Genomic DNA, 27,408 nt, shown 5'->3' with positions numbered 1-27,408 from the left:
TAGTGGTATAGTTACAACTTCCTGGCAATGAAATAAAAGGGGTTATAGAATGCTTTAAATTTTTGAACAGGTTTAATTGAAGCCAAAGTTCCATTCAATTCAGCCAAATTCTTTTTTATGTGAATTACAATAGAAAGGAGTGTGCAGCAATGAAGATGAACATGAAAGGTGAAGAGAAAAATAGTATTGTATTATGTTTCCATATTTTGAAAAGCAGGGTATAGTAATCATGGACAGTTTTTGAAAAAAATATGAAACAAAACATTTACAGCTATTTCTTTACCTTTTGCTATCAGCTGTTATGCTAAAGTTCCTAGGTACTTCCAGAAGAAAATAATTCAGTTTTATCATGGCAGATCCTAAAAGGGGAAAAATTGCTCTGTATATTTATGCATGGGTGTATTTATGTACATATATACAGTTCTTTGCTGATACAAAGTGTCCTCTTGCTCTGATGTGTCCACTGAAAGAAATTAAGGATGCAGTTGTTATGTTGATAAAATTTGGGTGAAAAATTCTACTTGCCCAGTTTAGTAAAGAAGCTTTTAGAGTACACTTCCTAAATGCTATAAAATAATATTTATGAAGAGGTTACTGTCTTTGTTTGTCTTTATTGCCATTCCCATGAGTTCAGGGTATTTAATAGCATTGTAATGGATATGGTAGCATGGAACAAGGTTTGAATATCTTTGGCTACTACTGGTCCTTATTTAAGCTACACACTTGTTTTTCACAGAATGCTATTCATTGTGGGGAGGGGGTCTGAAACCCATTACCCCATAGAATCTGTATCAAGAAACGGGAAAAGGAGACAGTTTTGAATATAGGCACCAAGAGAACCAGTTTGAGTTTGGGAATTGATATCTTAAAAGGCTAAAGCCTCATCTGCACTACAGAAGTAATGCAGTTTGACACTGCTTTAACTGCCATGTCTCCGTGCTGTGGAATTCTAGGATTTGCCACAACAAATTTAAAAATACCCAGAATTCCATAGTAATGAGGCATGACCAAGTGGTATCAAATTGCATTATTTCTGCAGTGCAGATGAGGCCCAAGTCTTTGGAAAGTCCTGCTGCTTTTGTCCACTGGTGTTCCTTCACATTTCTGCTCCTCACCCATCCCATTACTACATGTATTTAAACAAACTCATCATTAAAAAGCACAACACCTATGTAGTACTTTGGCTTCATAACATAACTGACCTAGTAAAAATTTGTTTGCTGCCTGATTTCTTATTGCTTGGAGAATTGGAGAATATAGAACAGTGTTAAATATGAATACATATTTATATTCAGAGAATCAGTGAATTTTCTTTGTTTTTTAAAAGGCATTCTGTGCAAGAGAATGGCAGTATTTCAACTACATTAAAAGAACCTTTTTGTTAAAAACCATTTGTTTATAATGCAAGTAGATTAGTTCTTGAACAAAATGGATGGCATCTCCCAAGTAATGAAGAAGAAGTGTTTCCCATAATTACAATTATATTTTAGTGGGGTTTTTTTTTAGGTTTTTGGTTAATACTGTGACTTTTATGAGGAAAACCTGTGATCTCAGTATAAGATAAAGACAGGATGACTAAAAGACTGCATTAAAACTCTGCACTTGATACAGATTGTTTTGAGTTTCCTAGAGTTGGTTAGCTATCTGTCTGAGCTGAAATTGGTGCCAAACAGTTACTGGTATGGTAGAAAGCTATGAAATTTTAAAGCAATTTGTTGAGGTGCCATAAACATTACTAGCCAGTTTAGACCTCTCTGAAAAGATGAGTCTGTTTTGTTTTTGCTTTTTAGAGGTTTCCACTGATGCTTATAATCACTGACCCAATTCCAAAGCAAGCTGAAAGGATTTGCATTCTCTTGTGTCTACAGTAGTATGTGCTCATATGGCTATTCTTGGTTGTCAAACACAGGTATAAAATTAGTCAGAAGACTTGACTTAAAGCAGTAATCTTAAAAAATAATTACATAAACATCAAATTGTATGTATAAAGTATAGAAATGCTTAATCCTAGAGGCAAACCTGACTAGATTTTTTTTTTCTCCAGTGGGACTGCTATTCCTTTTCTTTTGACATATGCCTCTAATTAAAATTCTTTAATAATTCTAACGTTTCTTTTCATGACATCTTAATGGATCCTAATAGTTGATATGCTAGATTCCCCTCCAATCTTTTTTATTTGGGGGCGGGGGTATGTTAAAACTGACCAGAAATAAAGAAATAGCAGGGTGGATTCAGCAATCAATTTTTTACAGAGCTGGATGCTGCAGACTACACCACACTTAGAACACTGGACAGAAAATCTTTTAGAACAAAAGAGGTAACATTTAATTGGAGGCAAGCAGGCAGGAATCTCAGTCTGTGGTTCACTTTCTTAAATATGTTCATGAGTTAACCTGGATCAATTGGAAACTCAGAATATTGTTAGGGTGGTGCCACAGATGGTATTTTGTTGATATTTTAAAGTAACATTCTTTTCTTTAAAAAAGGAATACATAACTGATATAAATTAGTAATCATGACCATACTAATGCATCCCAAATCATCAGGTGATACAAATCTCCTCTGTCCTGAGCATCCTATATATTTACATACCTGGATTTTTGTGTTAAACAATTTGTGTTAGTATTATTCAGTTTTTATGAAATAAAGTGTTGAAATAAAAATAATAACTAAAAACAGACCAAAGTCATAAGACCTTTATCTTGCTACTGTCTAGTCTCCCACTGTAATGTCTTAAAAATCGTTTGTATGGGAAGAGATTCCTAAAATGTGTAAGAATCCTCAAAATTTAGGAAATATATACAGTCGGCCCTTCTTATACACGGATTTTTTATACACGGATTTAAGCATACACGGTTTGAAAATGTTCCAAAAAAGTATAAATTTACCTTGATGTTCCATTTTTAATTAGGGACACCATTTTGCTATGTCATTATACTTTATGGGACTTGAGCATACACGGATTTTGTTATACACGGGGGATCTTGGAACCAAACCCCAGCGTATAACAAGGATCCACTGTATAGCCTTTTTCTAGAGCCAATAGTGTAGTGGTTTAAATGTTGGACTAGGACTCTAGAGAGCAGGGTTTGAATCCCTGCTCAGCCATGGAAACCCACTAAGTGACCTTGGACATGTCACATTCTCTCAGCCCCTGGCGAAGGCAAAAGCAGATCCCCTCTGAACAAATCTTTTCTGGAAAACCCCATGATAGATGTGCCTTAGCGTTACCATAGGTCGGAAATGATTGAACACACAAAACAACAACAGTCTTTCTCTTATTTGAATCTTTCATTTCTATATATTCTGTAAATAGCCAATTTTCTTTCATAAAATTCTTTCTTGTACTTACTTGGATATCAGGTTTCTGTGGCTAAACCTGGCTTGCAATTCCCACTCTGCAATTTATGCCCAAGGGAAACTTTTTTTGCATCAAGGAATTTTTTTGTGTGAGAGAGGTGACAAAGAGGAAGAAAGATCTGGGATCACAGCACTCTGAATACATCGTTTGGGTTCCCCGATTTCTCAGACACCAACATGTCCAAATCTGAGCCAGTCTCTTAAGGACATGCTAATATGACAAGACAGTCATAGTGGTGAATTTTGAAATGCTGAAGCTCACCATGACAGTTCCATAGCAGCTCCCCAAAGAACTGTCCAAAAATGCAAGCAGAGTTTGGTCTGTATCAACAAACACGTTCTAGCAGTTTCATCTGCACCAGGAATAGCTCCTTTGTAAAGGTAATGGGTTTGAAATGTTCATTGAAGACCAAGCCATGTTTGCAGCCTGACAAAGATAGTTCACAATTGGTGGGACATTCCATTGTCTCTCTAGCTATTGTGAGGATTGCAGTTAAAATTAAAGGAAAGAAGGAAGGTTAAGGGGAATGGAAGATGATGGTATCACCCCTGCTAATCAACATGGCTTGGTGTTTTGAATCTGCAAGCTTTGGCTCTGCTATCTCACTGGCTATTGCCTTGTTCACATACCAACCCAGATTGTTTTGTTAACAGTAAAAGGAGGATGTGGAAGACGGGCAATAATACGTACTTGTTGCATCCACTGCTCAAAGCTCTTTTCTCAAACCTAGTTTGATTTTGTTAGCAAGCTGGTGTAGTGGTTTGAGTGATGGGCTCTGGAGACCAGGGTTTGAATCCTCACTTGGCCATGGAAACCCACTGGGTTACCTTGGGCATGCCATAGTCTCTCAGTCTCAAAGGAAGGCAAAGCCCACTCTGGACCATTCATGCCAAGAAAATCCTGTGTTAGGTTCATCTTGGGATTGCTATAAGTTGGAAATGACTGGAAGGCACACAAGCACAACAAGGCAAACTGGTAAATGAGAGTTACTGGAGGTAATTTTCATCCTTGCCACAAACATCTTTTTTCACTATTAGAGTGACACACAGTGCCCTTAATATTGTATGTGTATAGGGTAGATTCTACCTGACAGAGAGATAAAAATAAACTTTTGTCTGGCACTGGGACATATTATTTGGCCCTTATTTTCTTTAGCTTTATGACAATATTGCAAAATAATATTTCTATAGAAACAAAGCTAGGTGATCATATAAAAGGTGCAGTGTCAATCATAATGTCACTGCTTTTAAAGAAAGATGGATTAAAAAAAACTAAAATTAAAATGATCAGGATTGCTTATGTATGCAGTAAATAGAGGGATGCAGTTTAAAAACAGTCATACTTGAATTAATCTATGCACTGAATCTAAAACACATTGATTGCTTCCTGGCCTAGACAAAGCAAATAGTAATTAGATAATACCTTTCCAAGCCAAAGGCTTCCATTGACTACAGATGATTAATATAGTTAATAATATGCCCTTTGGGAAAGAAGAGCATTGCTGTATATCTGTGTAAATGCAGTCTGATTTAGCAAGATCTTCCTCACACGCTTTTGCTGAAAATATTTTGCAATGCTAAAGTGTTCAAGTATTGATCAGTGTAAGATAGCTGAGGAAGATTTAGATGGTGGTCTTATATTTCTGTATCCATTAATTAAAACCTCAAGTATACAATGACTACACAGATGGAGATAACTGAATCATGATAGAACATAAGTAGCTTTCATATATTTGATAATTTCAGTACAACACAAACAGGAACAAAAGATAGTGTGGTGCGAACAAAGTGGATTGGGTGAATCCCTAGTCTACGGTAACATTTATACACACACTGTTACTCTGTGTAAGACTTAGCAACACATAAATGGGTGTGATGAAACAAACCCATGTGATTGGTGAAAAGAGAGAGGAAGTGCAATATCATCCCTCAACTGCTTGTACCAGAAATGTGTACAGAATATATATATATTTGAGGCCACTGGAGATGTAGGGCATCTAATGATGCCTTTTTATATTCTTCAAGCAAAAAAAGTACATTAAGCATTTATTGGGGAACTGATTTCCTTGTTTTTTTGTTTTGAATGCTAAATTGCTGTTGACTTCTTGTAAGTCTTCTCCTGATTTAGTATTTGTAATTTGTTTTAAATATTGCTTTATTCATAATTTTTTGAGATTTTTCCATCCAGTCTAGTTGAGTTGGAAGCTGGATATTATCTCTCATAACTGAATAGCTAACTAGCTTGACAAAACAAATAAGATAGTGGGAGAAGGTGGTCTTTCAAGTACCTGCACACCAGGCCATAGAGGCATTAAAGATAAGTGCAAGCACCTTGTATGCAACTGGGAAACTAATTGGCAACCCACAGTAAAACTTTGCTTAGTTATGCTTCCTGTGGCTGATACTGGCAAAGGACCTACCATAGCTGTTGAACTGTTGTACAGTTGTGTTACAAAGGTATATGTATACCTCTTGTTCTAGAGGGGAAGGGGTCACTAATTCTTACTCTGTTCTCAAAATGTCAGCCTCAAGGACTTTGGTATCAAAAATGCATGCGCAAGTGTAGTCTTATTCTAACTTAATTATTACAAAATTCTCCAAATGCCAAACAACACATACACAATTGGAGATGTGATTGGATCTCAACATAATTTTCATTTTTAATGAACAGTAGCTGTGTTTGAATTATATTGGAGCTGAGGCCCTGGGAGAGGAGTGCTAAATCCCTCCCACATGCTGTTTTAACCCCCTGGTACTATTAATCTGGCAGAGTTTTTTCCTTCTTCCCCTGTGCTGTTGGTCCATGCCAATGTAGAGCTCCCTGTGACTACTTTGAACTAAAAATGAAAATGTTGGAAGATTTAATCAAAAATCTGCTGCAATCATGTGCCATTTTGTCTCAGTCCTCCCCTTCCAACTGGTGAAGTGTTCTGCTTGGGAATGCATGTTTTACTTCAGAATTACTGGTTGATTTATGCTGAAATATATGTTCTCCAGTTTATTCATCACATCTTGAAATGCAAATATTCTAGACAGTGATTGTGTGTTTTTGTCTGTGTGCACATTTATATACTTTTTCACCATGGATTCATTTTAGGAGTAATTGCAAGCCAGTGGAAAATATTTGCCATCCTAAATCAAATAGTAACACTCTCACATCTCTAATGTTATGTGTGGAATTTTGTCTTTTTAATCAAACAGTATTGTGTAGCTTTGGCAACTTTTTCCTGTTGTCACGCTGATGCACTGCAAGCCATGTAGCCTATAAACAGGATTTTAAAATTCTCTGTCTAGCATGCTGTGGGAGCTAATTGTTCAAACAGTTTGAAATAATATTTTTTCCTGTGAAACAATGACTTCTCCATTGCCCCTCAGCACTTGCAAAAACATTGGCCTGTTACAGACTGCCAAAATAAAGCTGTTTCAGGTCTCTTTGGAGGTATGCTGTTTAAATGATGCATGCATCCTAAGAATCCGGAAGCTGCACCAAAGCTGCACTCCAGTGCTTAGGAATGGAGTGTGGCTTTGGTGCGACCTCCGGACTCTTAGGACCCATGCATCATTTAAATAGCATACCTCCAAAGAGACCCGAAGCAGATTTATTTTGGCAGTCTGTAACAGGCCATTGTCTGCTTTATTTCAGTAAGGATTATTGTATAGCAAATAAGTTTTTAAAATCCATCATGTTCTGACTCAAGTTCAAGCAGGCAGGCAGGCAGGTTCAGATAGGCTCAGTCAGTGTGATGTGTCATTTCTTTCTATCTGTCTCTGTTTTCCTCTCCTTCCCCACCCCTTCTCCCTAGAAAAATTCCCAAACCCCAAATGTAATAATTGTCAAGATCCAGAATTACTAGATCTACTTTTTTGTTAAAAAAAAATTTCTGGTTTTTTTGTTGTTGTTCCATTCTGATTTGGATTGTGACAGTGACATTACTGAGGTTGGTGTCACCTGGTGTGGGACAGGGACTGCCTTACCCATCTCCTCCCAGAGCACCAGAAGTTGAGTCTTTAGGACACTGGATATATCCATATTTCTGCTGTGATTCCTGGAGACATGTAATCAAATAATAATCTTCAGACAATGATAACCATGTAAGCCCAGACTCCAGATTTCTGGAAATTAATTTTCCTCCTAATATGTAATTAAATAAGTACCTACAGATCATATCTTGTTCACATTGCAAAACTACTAAGTAAGCATGAAATGAGAAGGATGTTGTGTCACTGAATTTTAAGAGTGCAAATTAACCTCCAGTTAACCATTAAAAATAGTTTTGACATGTTCCATATGGAAAAATTGTGGCATCAATAGAATGGTCACAATGAAAACTGAGTCTCTAAGAGGTCTTGAATTTTGTTTCTCTTCTAATTTTTGGAGGTATCTTGTCTTTTGTGTAGAAAGTTTCTTTACGTCGGTGTCTTAATAGCATACTCCCTGTCCATCCTGATGATTTTCATCTTTCGGGTTTCCAGTTCGATGGTAACTGGTATTTCAACAAGGCCATGCAGCCTTTGAGACTTTTAGTACCTTTTGAAATGTGAGTTGTTTAATATCTTTACATTATTGGCTTCTGGATCTCGGGTTCAGTTGGCTGCTTTCTGGCCGAGGGTCCTGTTTCCCACATGTCCTTCTTGGGCTTTCTTTGGATTTTGTTATTGGCCTCTCCTCGCAGCTTCATGATAGTTTGCTAAGCTGTGTTATTTGCTGGGATGTGCTGTGGGTGTCCCCAGCTCACGCTAAAACATGTTCAGTTTTGTTGGGTCACCTTTACTTTACTTGCAAGGTGGTGGCTCCTAGTATAGCCTCTTGAGCCAGGCTAGCCTGAGCTCTGGCGGGCCCTAAGTTTTTTACATCAGTATGTAATATGTCCAGAGCTATATGTATGATGAGCTGCTGATTTGGTTCAGTTCCTAAAAGGTTTTGATGGGAATGCCATTTGGTAAAGGTCCTGATGCTTGGGTGATAAGTTGCAGGTCCACTCTGATGCAGCTGGGAGCATTGGGTTGTGTGTATTTTCAAGGCCATTGGTGTGCTCTGATATGGCCTTAAGATTGCATGCTACAAATATCCTGAGATTTATACATAAGCCATTGTATAATGTTTGAATTTGGTACTATGGCCTTGCAGCCATTTTGTTATCTTATATTATCGAGTTATTGTATACAATTGCATGTGTATGTAATTCAGCAAGTAATTTGTACTCAGTTGCGGTGGTCCCATTGTCATTCAGGTTGGGTGAATTGGTAGCTGGGTCCAAGAGCGATTTGCTGGGAGGACACTTGTGCTTCTGTCATTGCCTTTTGAAGCATGGTATGTCCTTTTATTTGCTGGTCCGAGTGCGATCAATTGGGAGTTGGGCAAACAGTGGTGTTGCGTCACCATCGTGGCTCATTTGCATGGGTAATCTAGGCCATTCAGTCTTTGGGAATCTTGGCCTATGGTTGTCAATTTTGTTTGTACATTTGGTTGGTTTACCTTTGTACAGGTACCATGTGTTGCTGTGCTAAGAATGACTGCATTAGGATTGGGTCTCCCAGCTGACAATTTTGGAGGTCATTCTTACTGCAATGGTGTGGCCACTGCTGTCTCTCAGGCTCGTATGCCTGTACAGGATATCAGGACTATTGGAATTTGGAGATCAAGGCCTTCGCTGGTTTTGTTCATCCGCACTTGGCCCTGCAGTGAACTTTTATATCGCTCTTGGCAGGGTTGGCGGTAGGCGTTCTTCGAACGGCCTTTGTGGCGGCAGCATAGGCCAGGATCTGCACGGTGTGGTACCAGGGCTACGGAGTTCTGGTTTGGGAGTCAGTCGGGACCTGGGGGCGAATAGGGCAGGCGTATGGCCATTGCGGGGGCCATAACGCGAGAGCGCCTCCCGGTGACTAGGGGCTTAGCGAATATGTGAACGCATGGCAGAGATGCGGTCATACGGCGTTCCTTAGCCCCTAGGTCATCCCAGTGCCTGGTGGGTGCCAGGTTGTGGTTAATCAGACAAACGTGGGGTTGTTTGATTTTGCAGATCCTGACCTCATGCTTTGTGCCAACCCTACCAATGGTTTGCTTAATAAAGTTGTGGCCTTTCCTCCAGCACGGTCTCCTGTGGTTATTCGGCAGCAGCATCTGAGGCAAAATAGGAAAACACATAGTTCAGATGGAAGCCTTTGCTGTGCCATACTGTAATAGAGAAGTACTGAGCCTGAGATCTAAAATTTGTTTCTATGCTTAGGCATTTGATGACTACTAAGCAAAATGGTGTGACAAAAAACATCAACATAGAGAAGTGATACATAGGAACAGTAAATGCCATGGGCACAATACAAGCCATATTATTTAAAACAAACACTCATGCTATAATGTCATGGAGTACTTTTTTGATGAATTCAGACTTGCAAAATGTTAAGTCAGAAACAAATCATTGCCACATGCTTCATTTCTTCCAGCTCTTCAGCCATTTTGTTTTCTTTTGTGACATTATACCATGTTGTATCTATGACTAGAAGAAAATAAATTCATTCAAAATGTGATGCTAGGGTAGAGTTTTACTAGAAATGACTAGTAAATGGGTAAACTAGTGAACTCTCCCTAGAAAACCAAAAGGATTAAACTGAGGCTATCATAGTTTGGACATGGCATGAGGCAATACAACCAATTAGAAAAGATGATAGTGCTTGGTAAGGTGGAAAGTAGAAGGAAAAGAGGAACATTGCTACACTGCATTACATGTGGCTAGACTCCGGGGCTGTGCACACCAGGGGGAAAGCCTAGCTTGGGAGTGGAGTTGGAGCATAGCGTCAATATGATGCACATCCCGGCTCTGCCCCCAGGATGGCATGATGCCGTGCACCACACCACACAGCGCTCAGCATCACAGAGCTCCTCTGGGACTGCGTCTACACAATGCAGCGCCAAAGGAGTTCTGTAAAGCCACAGCGCTGCAGCTATCATGCCCTTTGTAGGGCACAAAAAGGAACCACTTTTTGCACCCTACAAAGCCCAGATTGGGGCCATGACATGTGATTGCCATGCCCCCAAACTGGCTTTAAAAGGGGTGGCTGCAGGCTGTTCTTTAGGGACAACCTGCACAACTCCCTCTGTCAAGGAAGCTACAGCTTTGTATTTGCGAAATCTTAATAGGGTGGCTAATAACAGATGTCTTGGAAGTTAACCTGACAGTGCAATTAACAATAAGTGTCTATGAGTTATTTATGTCTTGTGGTATTTTCTGATGTAACCAAAGGAATTAAAGAACATTGCCTCTTGCTAATAACTGAAGAGTTGCTCAACCTCTTGGGTAGTGTGCTATTTCTTATTGCTGCATCTAGTCTTTATTCCAATTCAATATATTATAATTTTATGAAAATTCCTAGCATTTCAGATCCAACTTTCCTATCTTACAAATATATTATAGATACAATTTAATTAAAGCTACCGTATATTTCTGGCTCTGGTATGCAGAATATTTATTTGTATAGATATTTGCATGTAGCAAAGTGGTAGTTAATTAAGTTTGCACTTCTGTCATTTTCATGTGCTCTCTGTCTCAATGAGATTTTGCTGCTCTCAGCTGCAAATACTGTATATATTGCTTTCCAGCCACTTTATGAAAATAAACAGACAAAATACTGCATGGCAGTGGGTTGGACTGGATGGCCCTTGTGGTCTCTTCCAACTCTGCAATTCTGTGATTCTATAAAATATTGCAAGAGGTGCAACTATCTTAGCAGCTATGGGGACAGTTACAGGCAAGACAGATTTTCATCAAAGGAAATCATGTGTTTTAATGTGTGATTTATTTTAATGGAGTGCCAACCATATCTAGCTAACATAATAAACCATGGCTCATAACAGTTACAAATACCAGCCATAGATTTTGAAAAGAAGATGCAACAATTTTTCTTGCACCCACCTTAACAGAACTTGGAAAAGTTACTGCAGGCTATGTATCTTTGTAATAAAGTTGTTTGGCCTCTGGACTGTTTATGTAATACTTGTTGCCCAGAAAGATTCAACTAGTTTGATTCTGCTTCATTGTTCCAGGAATAACTCTCAGTTACCTGGCAACTAAAATAACCTTTGGCGAACTTTTTTTTTTTTTGAGGTAGTAGTCACAATGTACCAACTAGCTTCTTTTTTCAGAGTAGACTTATTTCTGTGATACAAGAACAGTGCACATTTTGTCTCTGGGCTGTCCCTTTTTTTGTTGAACTGGGAAGGTAATTTGGTAGTCAACAATGATTCAGTTCCATTTAGGAGGAGTTGTTATTTATTTCAGGGGTGAGTAACTTTACATCTCCAAAGACTGTCATTTCCATAATTTCTCACAATTGACTGTGTTGGCTAGGGGTGATAGAAGTTGTAGTCCATAAACATCTGGAGGCCACAGTTGCTCACCTCTGACTTGTGTGGGAAATGCTGTTTTACATTCACCTTGCTTTTGCTCTTACTTGTTGCAGACCAAAACCTGACAAGGTGAATTAACCTTTCTAGTGTATTCATTACAAAAGATATTAACTTTGCAGAGAGGATTGGACCAAAGACTTTTCTGTTATTCTGTGTACACTACATTTCATAGAATCATGGAATCATAGAATAGAGTTTGAAGAGACCATAAGGGCCATAGAGTCCAACCCCTGCTATACAGGAAGAGACAATTAAAACATTCCCAACCGAAGGCTGTCCAGCCTCTATTTAAAAAGCTCCAAATAAGGTGACTCCTCCACTCTCTAATGCAGCTCTTACCATCAGGAAGCTCTTCCTAATATTTACATGAGATCTCTTTTCACTGTAGCTTAAAATGTGTTGCTTCATCTTCTAGTCTCTGGAGAACCATAAAAAAAGCTTGCTCCATCTTCAATATGACACGGTTATTATGTCACTCCTTACCCTCCTCTTCTCTAGGTTAAACATTCCCAGCTTCCTAAATTGCTCCTCATGGGGCATGGTTTCCAGACCTTTCACCATTTTGGTCACCCCCCTCTAGTTCACTAGCTTCTCAACATCCTTTTTGAATTGTGTTGCCCAGAACTGGACACAATATTCCAGCTGTGGTCTGACCAAAACAGAATAGAATGGCACTATTACTTACTCAGTTTAGACACTGTACTCTTATTGATGCAGCCTAGAATTGCATTGGCTTTCTTAGCTGCTGTATCACATTGCTGACTCGTGTTCAGCCTGTGATCCACTAAGACTCCTAGACCCTTTTGGCATGTACTGCTATCAAGCCAGGTTTCACCCATCCTATATTTGTGCATTTCATTTTTACTGCCCAAGTGTAATACCCTAGATTCCAGTTGAAATTCATTTTGTTAGTTTTGGCCCAGCTTACTAAACTGTTAAAGTAATTTTGAATTCTGATTCTGTCCTTTGGGGTATTTGTAATCCCTCCTAATTTAGTGTCATCTGCATATTTCATAAGCATACCCTCTATTCTACCATCCAAGTCATTGATAAAGATGTTGAATAGCACTGAACCAAGGGCAGAACTCTGTGGCACCTGGCTTGTTCCTCCAGGATGAAGAGGAGCCATTGTTGAGTACCCTTTGGGTTTGGTCAGTCAACTAATTACAAGACCATCTAGCAGTCTCACTCTCTAGCCCACATTTTACTGGCTTGTTTGCAAGGATATCATGGGGGACTTTGTCAAAGGCCTTACTGAAATCAAGATACTCTAGTCTGCATTCACATATTCCCTTCATCTTCCAAGCTTGTGAGAAAAAAGAGAGAGAGAGAGAGATAAGATTAGTTTGGCATGTCCCCTTTCTGAAAAACCTATGTTAACTTTCAGTAATCACAGAATTCCTTTCTAAGTGTTTAAAGACTGTCTGTTTAATGACCTGCTATAGAATCTTTCCTGGTATTAATGTCCATCCTATTAACCAGATCACCACTATTGGTTAGGATCAGATTGAAAATAGCTGATTCTCGAATTGTCTCTTCCATCTTATGGGCAATGAAATTGACCGCAAGGCAAGTGTACACCTGTGAACAGATCCATGACTTCAGTCATGGAAGCCAAGTTGAAAGCATCTGGGTAAAAATTAAGGGGGACAGAAACAAGAAGGATGTTTTGACAGAGTTTGACTTCCAACAAATACCCGTGTTATACACGGGTGCGCTTTATGCGGCTTTCAGCATACACTGAAAGCCATGCTGGGAGAAGGGGCGGCGCATCCCATAAGAAATAATGGTATGCACCCTTGCCACTGCACCACCACGTGCGTGAGTCCCATTCATTTAAATGGGGCTGGAGCATAGGCAGAATTTCCTTTATGCAGGGGAGTCCAGAACGGATCCCCTGCATAAAGGAAGGGCAGACTGTATCAGGATTGTTAAAATCCTCCATTACTACTACATCTCTCCTTTCTGAATTGTGGCCATCTGTTCCAGGAAGGTAACATCCGAGTCCTCAATTTGGTTTAGTGGTCTGTAGTAGACCTCCTCCATCACATCCTTCTTGTTTCTGTCCCCCCTAATTTTTACCCAGATGCTTTCAACTTGATTGAAGTCATGGATCTGTTCACAGGTGTACACATCCTTAATATATAATGCTACTCCACCTCCCTTTCTGTTTTGTCTGTTCCTCTGAAATAGGTTATACCGCTATGCTACCACATTCCAGTCATGAGACTCATCCCACCAGGTTCCAGTAGTGACTGTTATATTGTATTTGCTTTGCTGTGCTAAGAGTTCAAGTTCATCCTGTTTATTTTCCACACTCTGTACATTAGTATAGAGACATCTAAGACCATGAGCCTTCCTCCTGCTGTTGGGTTCTTGTGCTATTTGCCTTATTCTCTGTATAACATTTGGGCTATTATTTCAGTGTTATACAGAGAACAAGCAAAATAACACGTTTCACCATGTGCGCTACATTTCTCTTTAGTTCATTGTTGTTGAATTTTCTTAGCATCTATCCAAGCAGAGAATAATGTTGAGTGAAAATGAAAAAATAATTAAATAAAAAATAAATTAATGCATGTACATATATTGCATTTTGTTGTTGTTGTTTAGTTTATTTAAATCATGCATGGCATCTCAGAAACCACTTGTATAGGCTGAAGGATAAATAAAATTGAGGGAAATGATTTCGCTATAACTGATTTTATAATAAAAAGATACATATAAAGTTACTAATAAAATAATACCAATTTACTGTGTTTCAAATGTATTGCTGCATTATCAGTGACATTATAAGAATAGTGGCCAAGTGTTACCCTGATTTTGATGAAGTCGCTGATACCAGCCCTACAAATATTGTTGGACTGCAGTTCCCATCACTCCAACTAACATAGCATGTAAGAAAGGATAGGGGAAGCTGTAGTCTAATAACACATGTGGAGGTCAAATACCACCATCCCTAGCCTAATATTAGCATTGATATTATACATTAGTTCCCAGAATAATCTTGTGCGAAAAATATAAAAGAAACGTAGGTAGTTAGCTTATTATTTTATATGCTATAGAAATCTAAGCATTAGTTACATTGATGAAAAGAATGGGTTAATTTTGTTTTTGGTTTTACAAAATCATTAAAGTGATACTTTGGAGGAGACAGATATTGCTTAATAGAAAAATATCTTACTTTATATATACTAAACATTATTATCTCATTTTAGCTATTTGATACTACAGTAATAGTGCTGGTTTTACTGCTGGTTGATGTGCTAGCTAGTTTGATTCTGCTGATCCTTTCCCACCTAACAGTGATCATCATGGAGGTTGACAGAGTCACCAGTAAGATTGCATCTACCAGGCATACTGCCAGGCATAAAGCATTACTCTTTTCTGTTTTGTCTTGGGGTTTGTTTGTTTTTTGGTTTTTTTGAAAAAACAAGTGACAAGTTACAGGTAAACCATAGTTAGCATTAACCACACTACAGCGTTTGGGTCCAATGCAAAATTATGGTTAATTGAAAATGAAATCTAACTATTTGCTTTTCTCCAACTACTGTGGATGAAACAAGAATGTAGGATGTCCATGAGCCTGTAGTTTGTTGCAGGTTGATCTCATCATGAAAAACTGGTTTTGTGTGATGCCTGAATGTTGACATTGAACATTAACTATGAAATTATACTTGTTCAAAACCAGAGATTGCTGACTCAAAGTTATTGTTAAGAAGTTAGTAAGTATACAAAACTGTGCCTTCAAGTTTCCTTCATTTTTCTTTTTCTTCTTCTTTTGCAGGGATATAAAATTACAAGGATTCCTGTGCTTGATTTTGTAGTTACCAATAATTTGGCACAACACCTGCTTTAGTGCTTTTTGTCATCAGATAAGAGAGAAGACATGTTCAACACAAAATAAAGATACAGTTTTGTCAAACAAGGAACTTGTGCAGTATGTTCTGTACTAAACTGAAAGACCTGAAAATAACTGGCGAGTGTCCTTTCTCCTTACTGACTCAAAGTGGCATTTCTGGTGAACATGAGGAAGAATGTGTTGAAGTGCCAAATAGCTCAAAGGCTCCTTTGCCAGTCTGCAAAGAGAAGAATACTCAAGGAGACCTTCCACAAAGGAAAACCAGCAGGAGCAGAGTGTATCTGCACACTTTAGCTGAAAGCATCTGCAAACTCATATCTCCAGAGGTAATTTTATTTTAAAAAACAATATTTTTATTAAAGTCATCCAGCTGATCTTTAGGGAGACTCTTTTAAATAGGGATTGGGGGTGCTATGGCTATCTAATTCTTTTGAGTTTCATTTTCCATTGGCCCCACTAACCATGGTAAGTGAATGTGGAAGTTGTACTCCAAAACATCTGAAAGACCAAAGGTTCCCTATCCATTTTTGTAAAATAATACCCTGTAACAAATGATTTAAAAAGCAAGAAAATATTGATCCTAACACACCTTTCTGTCTTTGTGTTCTTGATAGCATTTGTTTTTGTTTGAATTCCCATTTATGTCAAATTCTATTGCATGAAACCTTCTGCATCATTGTACTTAACTACTTCTGTGTTCTAGAAAAGGAAACTAATACAACGGTTACTTTACTGTACATGATGCTTGGTGCTGTAGAATCACAGAAGCAGCTTAGAGGAGCAGGATGGACTGTGTTGCTACTTCTCAAGGCTTTTTTTTTTTAAATCATACAGTTTTATACAACAATATAATCATAGCATTGGAAGGGACGACAATCCCCTGCCATGTGAAAACACACAATTAAAGCACTCACAGGGGCTATTTATCCAACTTTTGTTTAAAGTCTAGAAAGAAGGAGAGTCCACCACCATCTTAGGCAGTCTAGTCCACTGTCTAACAGCTCTTACAGTAAAAAAGTTCTTCCTAATGTTTAGATGGAATCTCATTTCCTATAATTGAATCCATTGGTTCATGTTCTAGTCTATAGAGCAAAAGAAAACAACTCATTTGATCTTCTACATGACATGCCTTGAAATATTCAAAGATACTTATCATGCCACCTCTCACTCTTCAAGAGAGACACTTCCAGACATTTCTGCAGGGCTGCCACTGTCTGGAAGCTCAGAGCCATGAGGTCAGTCTCAAAGAAGATCAGCCTTTCTGACATTATTGTAGTCTGGCTAGAAGGATCTGTACAGTTGCTGGGGTTCTTGCTTTTAGGCTTCCTAATATTCAGAAGGCAAAAAAAAATGAATAGAAGAAGCTATGACAATACATGAAAGACAGTTACTTGCAGCCCCATTACCAGCTTCATTTTAGGCATGTTGATTTGTTCCAGAAGAGCATTCTTTGTGCTGACCACAATATCTTTGGTGCAGATGGCTGGTGGTCTCTAGTCCCATTTTCATCCTGTCAATGCTTCTGTGAGTTTCCTTTTAATTTCGTCCTGGGTATATTGGCACCAGTCTTTATTTCATGTCTGGAGCTGTTCCTTGCTTAGTGGTACTAACACAACCTGTGCTAGTACGGTGAATGCCCAGGTTTTCTCAAGTTGCCACTTAGGCACTAGTTCTTAAGATTAGTCTTAACCAAGCATATTGGGTTCTATCCAAAGATTTTATTCCATTCACAAAAGGAGCTTGTATTCACAAAGTACAAACTATTTTGCAAGCAGAAGGAATGCATCTTTGAGAAGAACTCTCCTCCAGCAGTTCACTTCCTAAGTACAACAGCTGAGGATAAAACCCACTGTAATTATGTCCCCTTGCAATCAGCTAGATTTATATCTTATATAAAATTGAAACAATCTTAATAAATCATTCAGCATTGCATAGATGCCTATGACTTGTGGTGCACACATGTAACAACTGTACTGAAAGAGCAGCTAATTCGCTACCAAGCGAGGTTCAGTGTACTATTATCATTATTATTTACTGATTCTTTCCATGTGTACCCTACATTTCTCCTGCCAAGAGACCCAAGGTGGCTTACAAACTTTAAAATAAAAGTTCAGCTGAAAATGTACTGTTACAAAATCTTTTTAAAATGAACAAATAAACTCTTAACAACTTATGAACAGGTTGCTTCAAAAATCATATCAGTTTAGGCCACTACATCTTCACAGCAAGACTTCTAGAATGTTCCATATCCTTCAAACATTTATGTGGTGGCCACATGACTGGGTTCTTTTTGTGGTGGCATACAACTTCTGGAATGACCTCTGCTCCACATTATGGCAGGCAGCAAATAACATACACTTTGACATGCATGAGTTAAAAAAATTCAATTCATTTTCCCCAAGTATTAACTGGTCAATATTACTGCACTTATTATACTGTTGTTTGATAGTATTTGTTGCTGAATGATTCGTTGTTAACTGCTTTAGACAGGAAGCAATACAGAAGTATTTTATATAAATAAATAAACAATGCTTGTTGAAGCCATATTGTTTATAGCGTCTTTTTGAACAATAACAAAAGTTTTCACAAACTGGAGGAAAAAAGAAATAACTGTAAATTCATAGATTATAAAATACTAAGTTTCAGTCCAAAAAGTCAAAGCACTGTTAAGGGCAAGGGATTTTGCTAACTGCCCATTAAAAAAAAAATTAAATTTGTTTTGAGGCTGAAACATCCCATACTTTGAAAATAATATCATTATTTTTCAACCTTCCCCTCTTGGAATTGTAAGAAATATAACCATATCTCAGAAAAAAACTTTATAAATCTATGTGCGATTAGGGCAAAAGAAGCCTCATATGGTAGGTAATAAACCATTCCATAGTGAGACAGGTAGTATCCTAATTCTGAATCAGACTAATGATAAATGCCAAATCTATAGTACTTGAGAACAAATGTTCCTGTCAGTTTTATTTTTTTAAACAAAAATAGATTAGAACAAGCATCTTGTATTTATATCTAAAATGAAGAAGAGCTGTATAAGGCTGCCAAACATTTTAGGCCTTTATAAATACATATAGAAGTACTGAGGTCCAGATGCACCTGTGGAACTTTCTGTGCTTTGTAAGTTACACCAGGTGGCAAAGGGTTAGAACGTTACTTGCAAAGGTCCAGATTCTCATGTGGGAACTGCTTACACCATATGTGGAAAAATTGACACCTGATTGCACCCATATCCTTAGATGGTCTTAGCTTTGTTTAAAAGTTAGCATCTCTTTCCACTGACTAACTGGCAAGATCAACTTATGTTACCCATTTTCCACATGGAAAACTCCAAAACCGAAACGGTCATTATCGTGCCCTGGATCAATGCATGCTGCTTCCATTGACGTCAGTGGGAGTAAGGATCATGGGGATGTTGCAGTGCGGCCCAAAATAGTATTTGATGAAATTCAAGATACTGGTGAATGGACATGGGGTTTTGTTTGCTCATTTATTCATTTGAGTTTAAAAAGAAGAGAGAGATGCTGTAGAGTCATGTAAGGAGTTGGAAAGTCTTTCACATATTGTTTCCATTTAGATATAAAATTAATTACATCTTGTTTTAATAAGGTAGAACATTAGCACATTTCTTTTTATATCAAATGTAAAACACATCCTACATGAAGAATACAGCTTTCCTTGACCCAACATAACCTTCCATTCTGCCTCTCTTCATTCTATTAAACAGCTATATAGCAATTTTTTAAAATCATGTAATAAAATTGACCTTTGGTGCTAAAACCAAATTACCAAGTGCTATAGATGACCAAACTTAATACTGTTTTTTTAAAGAAAAGAATCTATAGTTTTCCTGTTAGATATACTATAGAAATATTGACTTTGATACTTAGATGTGTAAACAGCTGACTATTGGGAATACTCTAGCTGTGCATCTCACAGACAGGTGATTAGGCTGTACCAGGAAAGGACAACATTGGTCCCTTTCACACTATACAATTTCAGTGTTATGCATTCTTTTTCATTGCCATGATTCCATCCTATCGAATCCTGGAAGATGAAGTTTGGGGGTGGTTATTTAACATTCTTAGGCCAAGACAATGCCTCATCCAAACTCCAAACCCCAGGATTCTTTAGGATGGTCTCATGGCAGTTGAGGCATTTTCCACTTTAACTGCCATGAGACCATCCTACAGAATCCTGGGGTTTGGAGTCGTTGGCCTGTTCTTGGCCACACTTCAACTGAAAATGTAATTTTAGAACATTTTAAAATGACTTTTTTTTAGCCATGAAAATCTAGATATTCACTTTTGCTTCAGTGCAAAACTTAAAAAAGGTCAAATTGCACTAGAGAAAGGTCTTGCATTGGGGACTACCAGGAGTGTGTTTTTCCACTCTTGAGAGAAGAGCACTTTTCCTGGCATTGGCAGCACAAAGGGCAGGACCCAGAAATAGCAAGTGGGAAGCCACACAGTAGTCGGATGGTGGCATGTTGTCCACACACCAAGTCCCATCCTTTGATTTTGGCACACAGTACAGATGCTGTGGGAAAGAATGGCCTGAGTTCTGTGCTCTAATCTGCACCATGATTCAATCCTATGGGATTCTGGGCTTTGTAGTTTGTTCTGACACCAGGGCTCTCTGACAGTGAAAGTTAAATATCTCATAAAATGACAAATCCTAGAATTTCATAGCTTTGAACCATGGCAGCTAAAGTGGTGTCAAACTGGACTATTTCTGCAGTACAGATTAGAAGTATGTTTGTGACCTGAAGAAAGTGTGGAAGATTGTCAACTGACACAATAGCACAAACAGCTGTGACATATGGCTAAACTGGTAAAGTAAACCTTCCTCATACTTATGATGCATTCCTGGAAGTTTGTAAGGCAGTTCAATAAGGGATGTCAATAAGGCAATTCAGTGGTTTGTGTTAAATATTATTACAATAAATGTTGCAATATTCTCCTTCTATTTAAAGACTTTAACATGGAAAGATTCCATTTGCTCTGCTGTTTTGTGTGTTCCATCTATGCTTTTTTTTTCAACTGACAGAGCCAATGCAGACACAAATTGCCTTCCTTCACGGAACGGAATAGACAGCATATAGGATGGGTGTAGGAACTATGTTATAGCTATTATTAATTACTGAGTTGGGATGGATGAAGGGTAATACAGTATATTCAGTGGATACAATTTACATTGCATCTTCTTTAACCCACAATTTTATGTAAGTATAAGCCCAGTTTAAAAATATCATTACAAAGTTGTTGGAATAGTAACATCTGGGACTGGCCCAATCTATATTAGTTGACTGAATTGTTTATATTTCCATAACAGCGATGTTCCAAAACTGTACATTGTGTTGGTGTAGAAAGTTGTTATGTGATCTTCCTAATCACTATGGAGGTGTAGCTCCTTTAACATAGAACCCCAATAAATGAAAACAGGCATCACATCTCAGTATGTTCAAAACAGATATTGTTATTGTTAGTTGGGAATAATCCGATTTGAGGAATAAATGTCATGTTGATCTAGGAATAAGTGTACTTTTGGACTATCAGTGCCTGCATGGTCCAAGCAGGTATATATGTGTGCCTCATTCTGTCATTATAAGATAAGCTCCCTCTACCCAGGTCACTGTTGAGTGGGTGTATTCTCCATTTTAAATGTTTGGTTTGCAGCTTAGGGGATGTTTCTGAGAATTAACACCTAGATATTCCAGGTGTCTGGAGTGACTAGGAGTGCCCTTTCTTGAAGAAACCGGATTTGACATGTGGCATTCATCTCTGTGTCACTTCCACATTATTTTACAATACTTTATTCTATGTGAAACTGCATTTGAAAATTGTGCAGAAGCTGAGTTGGTCCAAAATCTGACTAAAATTTTACATAAAGTACACAGCCATGTGCACAGAATCCTTGGATTGGGGCCTTTCTATTTAAATATCTTCCTCTACTTGATATGTGGTGTGACTGATTTAGATGAAATGGGCTGGGGTTCATCTGAATGATACTCAGGTTATTTCCATCTTTAATTCTGTTGTTCAAAAAATCAAATTAGTATATTTTTAGTACCAATATGACTACTGAGCTATTAAATGCCACTTGAACTAAATTATTAAATGCCACCTTTCTCGTTGCAGTTTGAAAGGTTGTACCTTGCATTTCAAAGGACACTAGCAAATAATAATATAAAAGAAATCCGGTAAGTTACACATGCTTGAAATAAATATATGCAATAAGGGCAATGCGTTTACCTGACAGCTAAGACATAAGATAGTTGTCATCTCAATTTACCAGTTTCATGTCATTTAATACCTACATTTAATTTATAAAACCAATTTTTTAAAAAGTTACTTATGGGGATTATTTTTTACCTTCCCTATGTGTGGACTATGGTAATTTTTTTGTTCTTCCTTTGTTCTTGATAGAGTGATTTGATAGAGTAGATCTACACTGTTAAATTGTGAATTGAAAAAGAATAAATTAATTTATATGACGCAGCACCAAAAAAGCACCGTATAGCTGCAGTGCTGTGGCTATGGCGCCTTTTCGAGGGTCCTTTTCATGCCCTCAAAAGGCTGGATCAGGGCTGCAGCATGCAGTTGCCATGGCCCCGATCCTCCTCTTAAAATGGGGTGCCACAATAGAGAAGGTCCTCTCCTATTTGTTCCCATGGTAGATTGCTCCTAATGATGGGACAGAGAGGAGGGCTGTGCTATTAGTAATTAGATCCATTTAATCATAGGCTTTATTTTTTTTATTTTCATATGTTGATCTAGAAATTTTTAATTTTCTCTTATGCCTCATTTATAGGAATTTTGGGGAAAGGGAAGACTTTGAAAAGCTTATCACGGATCATGCAAATATAGCAGGTAATGAATAACAACTGCAACTACTTTGTTGATGTCATTGTGTACCTCCAAGTCATTTTTTACTTATGGCAACCCTATCATAAGATTTTCTTGGCAAGATTTTCTTGGCAGAGACGGTTGCCATTGCCATCCTCCAAGGCTGAGAGAGTGTGAGTTGCCCAAGGTCACCCAGTGGATTTTTATGCCCAATCAGGGATTTGAACCCTATTCTCCAGAATCAGTCCAACACTCAAACCACCATCTATATCTCCTTAATGGTTTGTTAAACATCTCAGGTGCTTTCCTTTATGTGGTGAACTGATATAGTCTCTTCTCACAGGGCTTGTAGTACAAAGGAAGGGATACAATTGAAGAGACAAATGGTCGACAATTGGCTGTATTTAAGTAGTTTATATTTTGAGAACACAGTGGGAGATTGTCTTCAACATCAACAGTGTAGTTTCACACAAAGGATGTGTTAATTCAAACTTGTTTTTGTCTACTGTATCAACAGATATTTTCTTGCTCAATTGTTGCCTGACATGTGAGAATACTTGTGTTGTAGAAAAATCACATTGTTCTAGCTTTAGGTACACAGTATTTGCTCACTAAGCAAATGTGATCTTTTTTCTTTTCTTGTGACAGTTATTGCTTTGTCTTTATTATGAACAGGCACATTTGTCACAATAAGACTTATGAAGATGTTCCCTGTATCTAGTGGCTGGCAATTTATTTCTTTAACTGAAACATTTCTATGATGTCCTTCATCACATTACATTCAAGAATACTATATTACACAGATATTGTTTAGAACCTTTAAAAATATAACTAGGGGAACATTTTGTTTCAGTTCTTTTTAAAAACATTCTGCAGAAGTTGTGCATTCACGGTTGTACAACTCACATGGGCACCATTCAAACAAGCCCCTAATAATGTGAAATGAAAAATATTAGTTTTTTGTATCTCATTTTCTTACAGCAAGAATGGGGATTCTTTAGTCCTCCATACATGTTGTTCTACAATTCACATGTGTTTGTTGTGTACCTTGAAGTCATTTCCTACTTATGATTACCCTAGGCAAACTTGTCATGGGGTTTTCTATGGAGGATTGGTTCAGTGGGCATTTGCCTTTGTCTTTCTCAGAGGCTGACAGGATGTGACTTGCTCAAGACCACTCCAGTGGGTTTCCACAGCCAAGCATGGATTTAGACCCTTGTCTCCAGGGTCATAGTCCAATGCTCAAACCACTACGTCAGTTTCCATGGTCTCTTACAGTTGGGGAAGAGAGTTAAAGCAGAAGACATTTGGAGGGCCAAATAGTGTTTCGTTTGATGGGCTTGATTGCTTTTCTGTTCTGCTCACTCTTCTTTGCCTTTTTTAAACCACAAAAATGTTGATGAGTTGATTCATTTCCCTGTATAGCACAGGGATAGACATCTTTCTAGTGTCATCTCTCTGTACCTAGGAGATCCCTTCAAAAGCTAGCCTAGCAGAATCTGAAGATCATATGTGAAGGTGCAAACATGGATCTGGGACCTATGCAGCTGCTACTTTAATGAAAATATCAGGAATAATTTGCAGGGGAGATGCTGCAGCAGATGGAGGAATTGATAATGTTTCTTTCATGCACAGATCTCCACAGGAATCCACCTTGCTCTCTTTGCTCTTCCTTTCTTTCCATGCCAAGTGAGGAAAAGTTGTGGTGGTAGAAGGCATCTGCAAGGTCAAGCAGCTAAGCAGCTTCTTGCTTACTTTTTCTCCTCTGCAATTTATGCAGATACCTGAAGCTTGGTAAAGTTACTTTGTTGGACTACATCTCTCAGGCCTGGCTGTGCTGCATGGGGATTATAAGAGTTGTAGTTACTGATAAAAGTCACTTTTCCAAAACTGCATATACTACATGTGTTGCTTTCAAATGAAGAAGTGACAACTCAGGTTCTCAGATGTCTGTTGCCTACCAATTGTTTAATATGGCTATTGGTTCTGAGTAGTCAAACAGTGCCTTGCTTTGACCATTTGGAAGACTCTTGTTCAAAGTCATCTGTAGCAAATATCCACCAGATTTTTGTCCTGTATAAATAGCTATCTATTTAGGTATCTGCTATTTATTGGGTGCATCTCCACTGTCTAAATAATGCAGTTGGACACCACCTTAAGTATTGTAGCTCTATCCAATAGAATTCAGGAATTCGTAGTTTTACAAGATCTTTACCCTTCACTGCCAAAGAATGCTAATGCCTCACTAAACTACAAAATCCCAGGATTCTGTAGGATGGAACCATGGCAGTTAAAGTAGTGTGAAACTGCATTATATCTACAGTGCAGATGCTCCCCAAGTAGTTTGTTCCTACCATCCAAGTCTCAAGAGATTGATAACTGAAGCATTCAGATGCTGATCTGAAATGGCTACATTAGTCTGAATATCTGTAGTAATGGAAAACAGGATTGGAATAAAGGGAAAAGTGAAGAGAAATAAAACATTGAAAATCAGAGGCATGTGAGGTTGTGGAGGAAGTAGAGAAATACTTCTTATGGTAATGTTTTATGTTTGCAGGAGTCTCAGTGAACATTATTAAGGAATCCCTTGGTGAAGAGCTGTTCAAAATATGTTACGAAGAAGACGAACACATCCTAGGTGTTGTTGGAGGGACTCTGAAAGACTTTTTGAATAGTTTTAGTACTCTGTTGAAGCAGAGCACCCATTGCCATGAAGCAGAAAAGAGGGGTAGACTTGAAGAAGTTTCCATACTATGCCTGGAAAAGGACACCGATTTCTTAAATGTGTACTATTTCTTTCCCAAGAAAACAACTGGTATTATCCTGTCGGGCATCATTAAAGCAGCTGCTCACATTCTGTATGAGACAGAGGTGGAAGTGACAGTCATGCCCCCCTGCTTCTGCAAGGACAGCACTGAGTTTATTAACCAGCCATATTTGTTGTACTCTGTACAAGTAAAACGTGCAAAGCCATCCTTATCACCATGTAAACCTCAGTCTTCTCTCGTGATACCTGCTTCTGTGTTCTGCAAGACTTTTCCATTTCATTGCATGTTTGACAAGGATATGACAATTTTGCAAGTTGGCAATGGTATCAGGAGACTGCTCAACAGGAGAGAATTTCAAGCAAAGCCAAATTTTGATGAGTGGTTTGAAATCCTGACCCCTAAAATTAATTGTACCTTTAGTGGGATCATGACAATGCTGAACATGCAATTTACCATAAGGGTGAAACGAGGGGACAACGCTCTTAAAAAATCAACTGGGGTAAGAACTGGATTATTACATTATATCTGTCTGCCTGCCTGTCTTATTTTGTCCATTCATATGACTCTAATTCAGGTACAAGACTATAGTAATAACATTTGTATGTTATTAGAACAGCCAGTGAGTGGATACATAAGATATACTGATTTATTTTTATTTATTTTTTACTGTGACAATAACATCAATTAGAAGCTTGTTGTGGGATTGGTGAAGCAATAGCAGAAAGCTTGCGTGCATTAAAGGTTCACAATTATTTCATGCCATTTCTTTCCCAATTAAAGCCCCAAAGTAGAATTGTGAGCTGTTTTTTTTTTTTTTATGTATTTGTTAATGGAAGGAAGATCTCTTTGAGCCAGACTGCTCACCACTTGTTAAAACTGTTTTGAACTGTGTTGCGTAGGACTGCAGTTGAGTATGTGTGTGAGTGTTTGGAAGGAAGAATCCCTGTCCATTGATTTTTAGCAAATCAGGGAGAAGACATTAGAACTCTCTCCCAGCATCTAGATTAAAGTTTTGTAGTCCTAAAAAAGATGTCGATTCACTAAAGCTCTCCGGCTCTTGTATTATTTCTAGTCTTATTCCCAGTGCTGGAGAAATCTAGTGAATCTTTTGTTCTAAAGGCTTTTTTTCCCCCCTTTTGAAGTTCCATGTGTATTGGATTACCACAAAACTGCTTACAGCTAAATGATGAATATAGATAAAAGGATTTAGCTATAATCCTGCTTCTACATTTCTACATTTGGTCTTGCTAATCTAAGGCTCAGATCTATACTGGGTATTCAGAATTCACTCTGCTCTGAACCCATGCTGATATCACATTAGAGCAGGATTTTCAGTCTAAGCTACAGATGTGTATCAGAGAGTAGAATTGTACCTTTTATGTTTTCATTCTAAATATTGGTCTGTAAAGCAAATTTCCCACCCAAGAGGTTGTCATTCCTTTCCTTTATAATGCTAATATAAGGACAGAAGAGGGATGTGTTTGCGAGCTGGTGGAGGTGCTTATGTTTTCCATGATCTTCTCATTCTTCCTATCAAATGGCACCCAAGCCATTTTAAATGGACTAGGAATGGAAATCTTAGCACATTTCATTCTTAAGAGCAAGAATAAATAATGATTATACTATTTTTATCTTTGCTGCGAGAAAGTCTTTAAAAAAACTGATAGCTTGCAAGGACTATTGGCTGATTGGGGCTTATTCTGCTAAAAACCAACACCCAAAACCAAAGAACACGTGGAATTTGGGGGGGGGGGAGGCAAAAAGCAACATTTTCTGTTCAAAAACATCATGTACATTTTTTATGATACATAGGTCCAAACTGCAAAGATTTTCATCTGTTCAGGATTCTGCTTGTCAGGCTTTAAGTGATGAGGAAACCTTTTTAAAAAATCTATTTTATTAATATTTTTGAATATCCTTTCCACCTCTAAACTGGTCTTGTTTCAGCAGAGGACAGTGGAATTTTATTCAATTAATAGGGTCAAAATAGATATGTTTATTATATTTGTTTGTTTTGCAGAGCAGTGGCATCATTAGGAGGGTGCAGGGGTGTGGACTGCACTGGGTGACACCCCAGGGGGTGGTACATCTAGAGCATTGTCCCCCTCAGTAGTGGCAGCTGCTGGGGCATAGGAGCCTTCAGAGCTCCATGTGGCAAGAGCCATG

At 38.1% G+C, this 27,408-nt stretch overlaps 1 protein-coding gene across 2 annotated transcripts in view; it reads left to right on the top strand.

The window, feature by feature from the left end:
• Nucleotides 1-27,408, top strand: part of GUCY1A1 (guanylate cyclase 1 soluble subunit alpha 1) — a 49,831-nt gene that overhangs the window by 8,597 nt on the left and 13,826 nt on the right. For both annotated transcript variants that reach the window (XM_042468562.1, XM_042468563.1), the window contains exons 2-5: nucleotides 15,549-15,949; nucleotides 21,767-21,828; nucleotides 22,440-22,498; nucleotides 25,032-25,741. In XM_042468562.1, the coding sequence (XP_042324496.1) occupies nucleotides 15,704-15,949; nucleotides 21,767-21,828; nucleotides 22,440-22,498; nucleotides 25,032-25,741 (1,077 nt within the window). In that variant the 5' untranslated portion in view covers nucleotides 15,549-15,703. The remainder of the gene's footprint in view (nucleotides 1-15,548; nucleotides 15,950-21,766; nucleotides 21,829-22,439; nucleotides 22,499-25,031; nucleotides 25,742-27,408) is intronic.

Source organism: Sceloporus undulatus, chromosome 5, assembly GCF_019175285.1.
Source record: "Sceloporus undulatus isolate JIND9_A2432 ecotype Alabama chromosome 5, SceUnd_v1.1, whole genome shotgun sequence".
NCBI lineage: Eukaryota > Metazoa > Chordata > Lepidosauria > Squamata > Phrynosomatidae > Sceloporus > Sceloporus undulatus.
The sequence above is the reverse complement of the archived record's forward strand: the minus strand, read 5'-3'. Positions and strand labels throughout refer to the sequence as shown.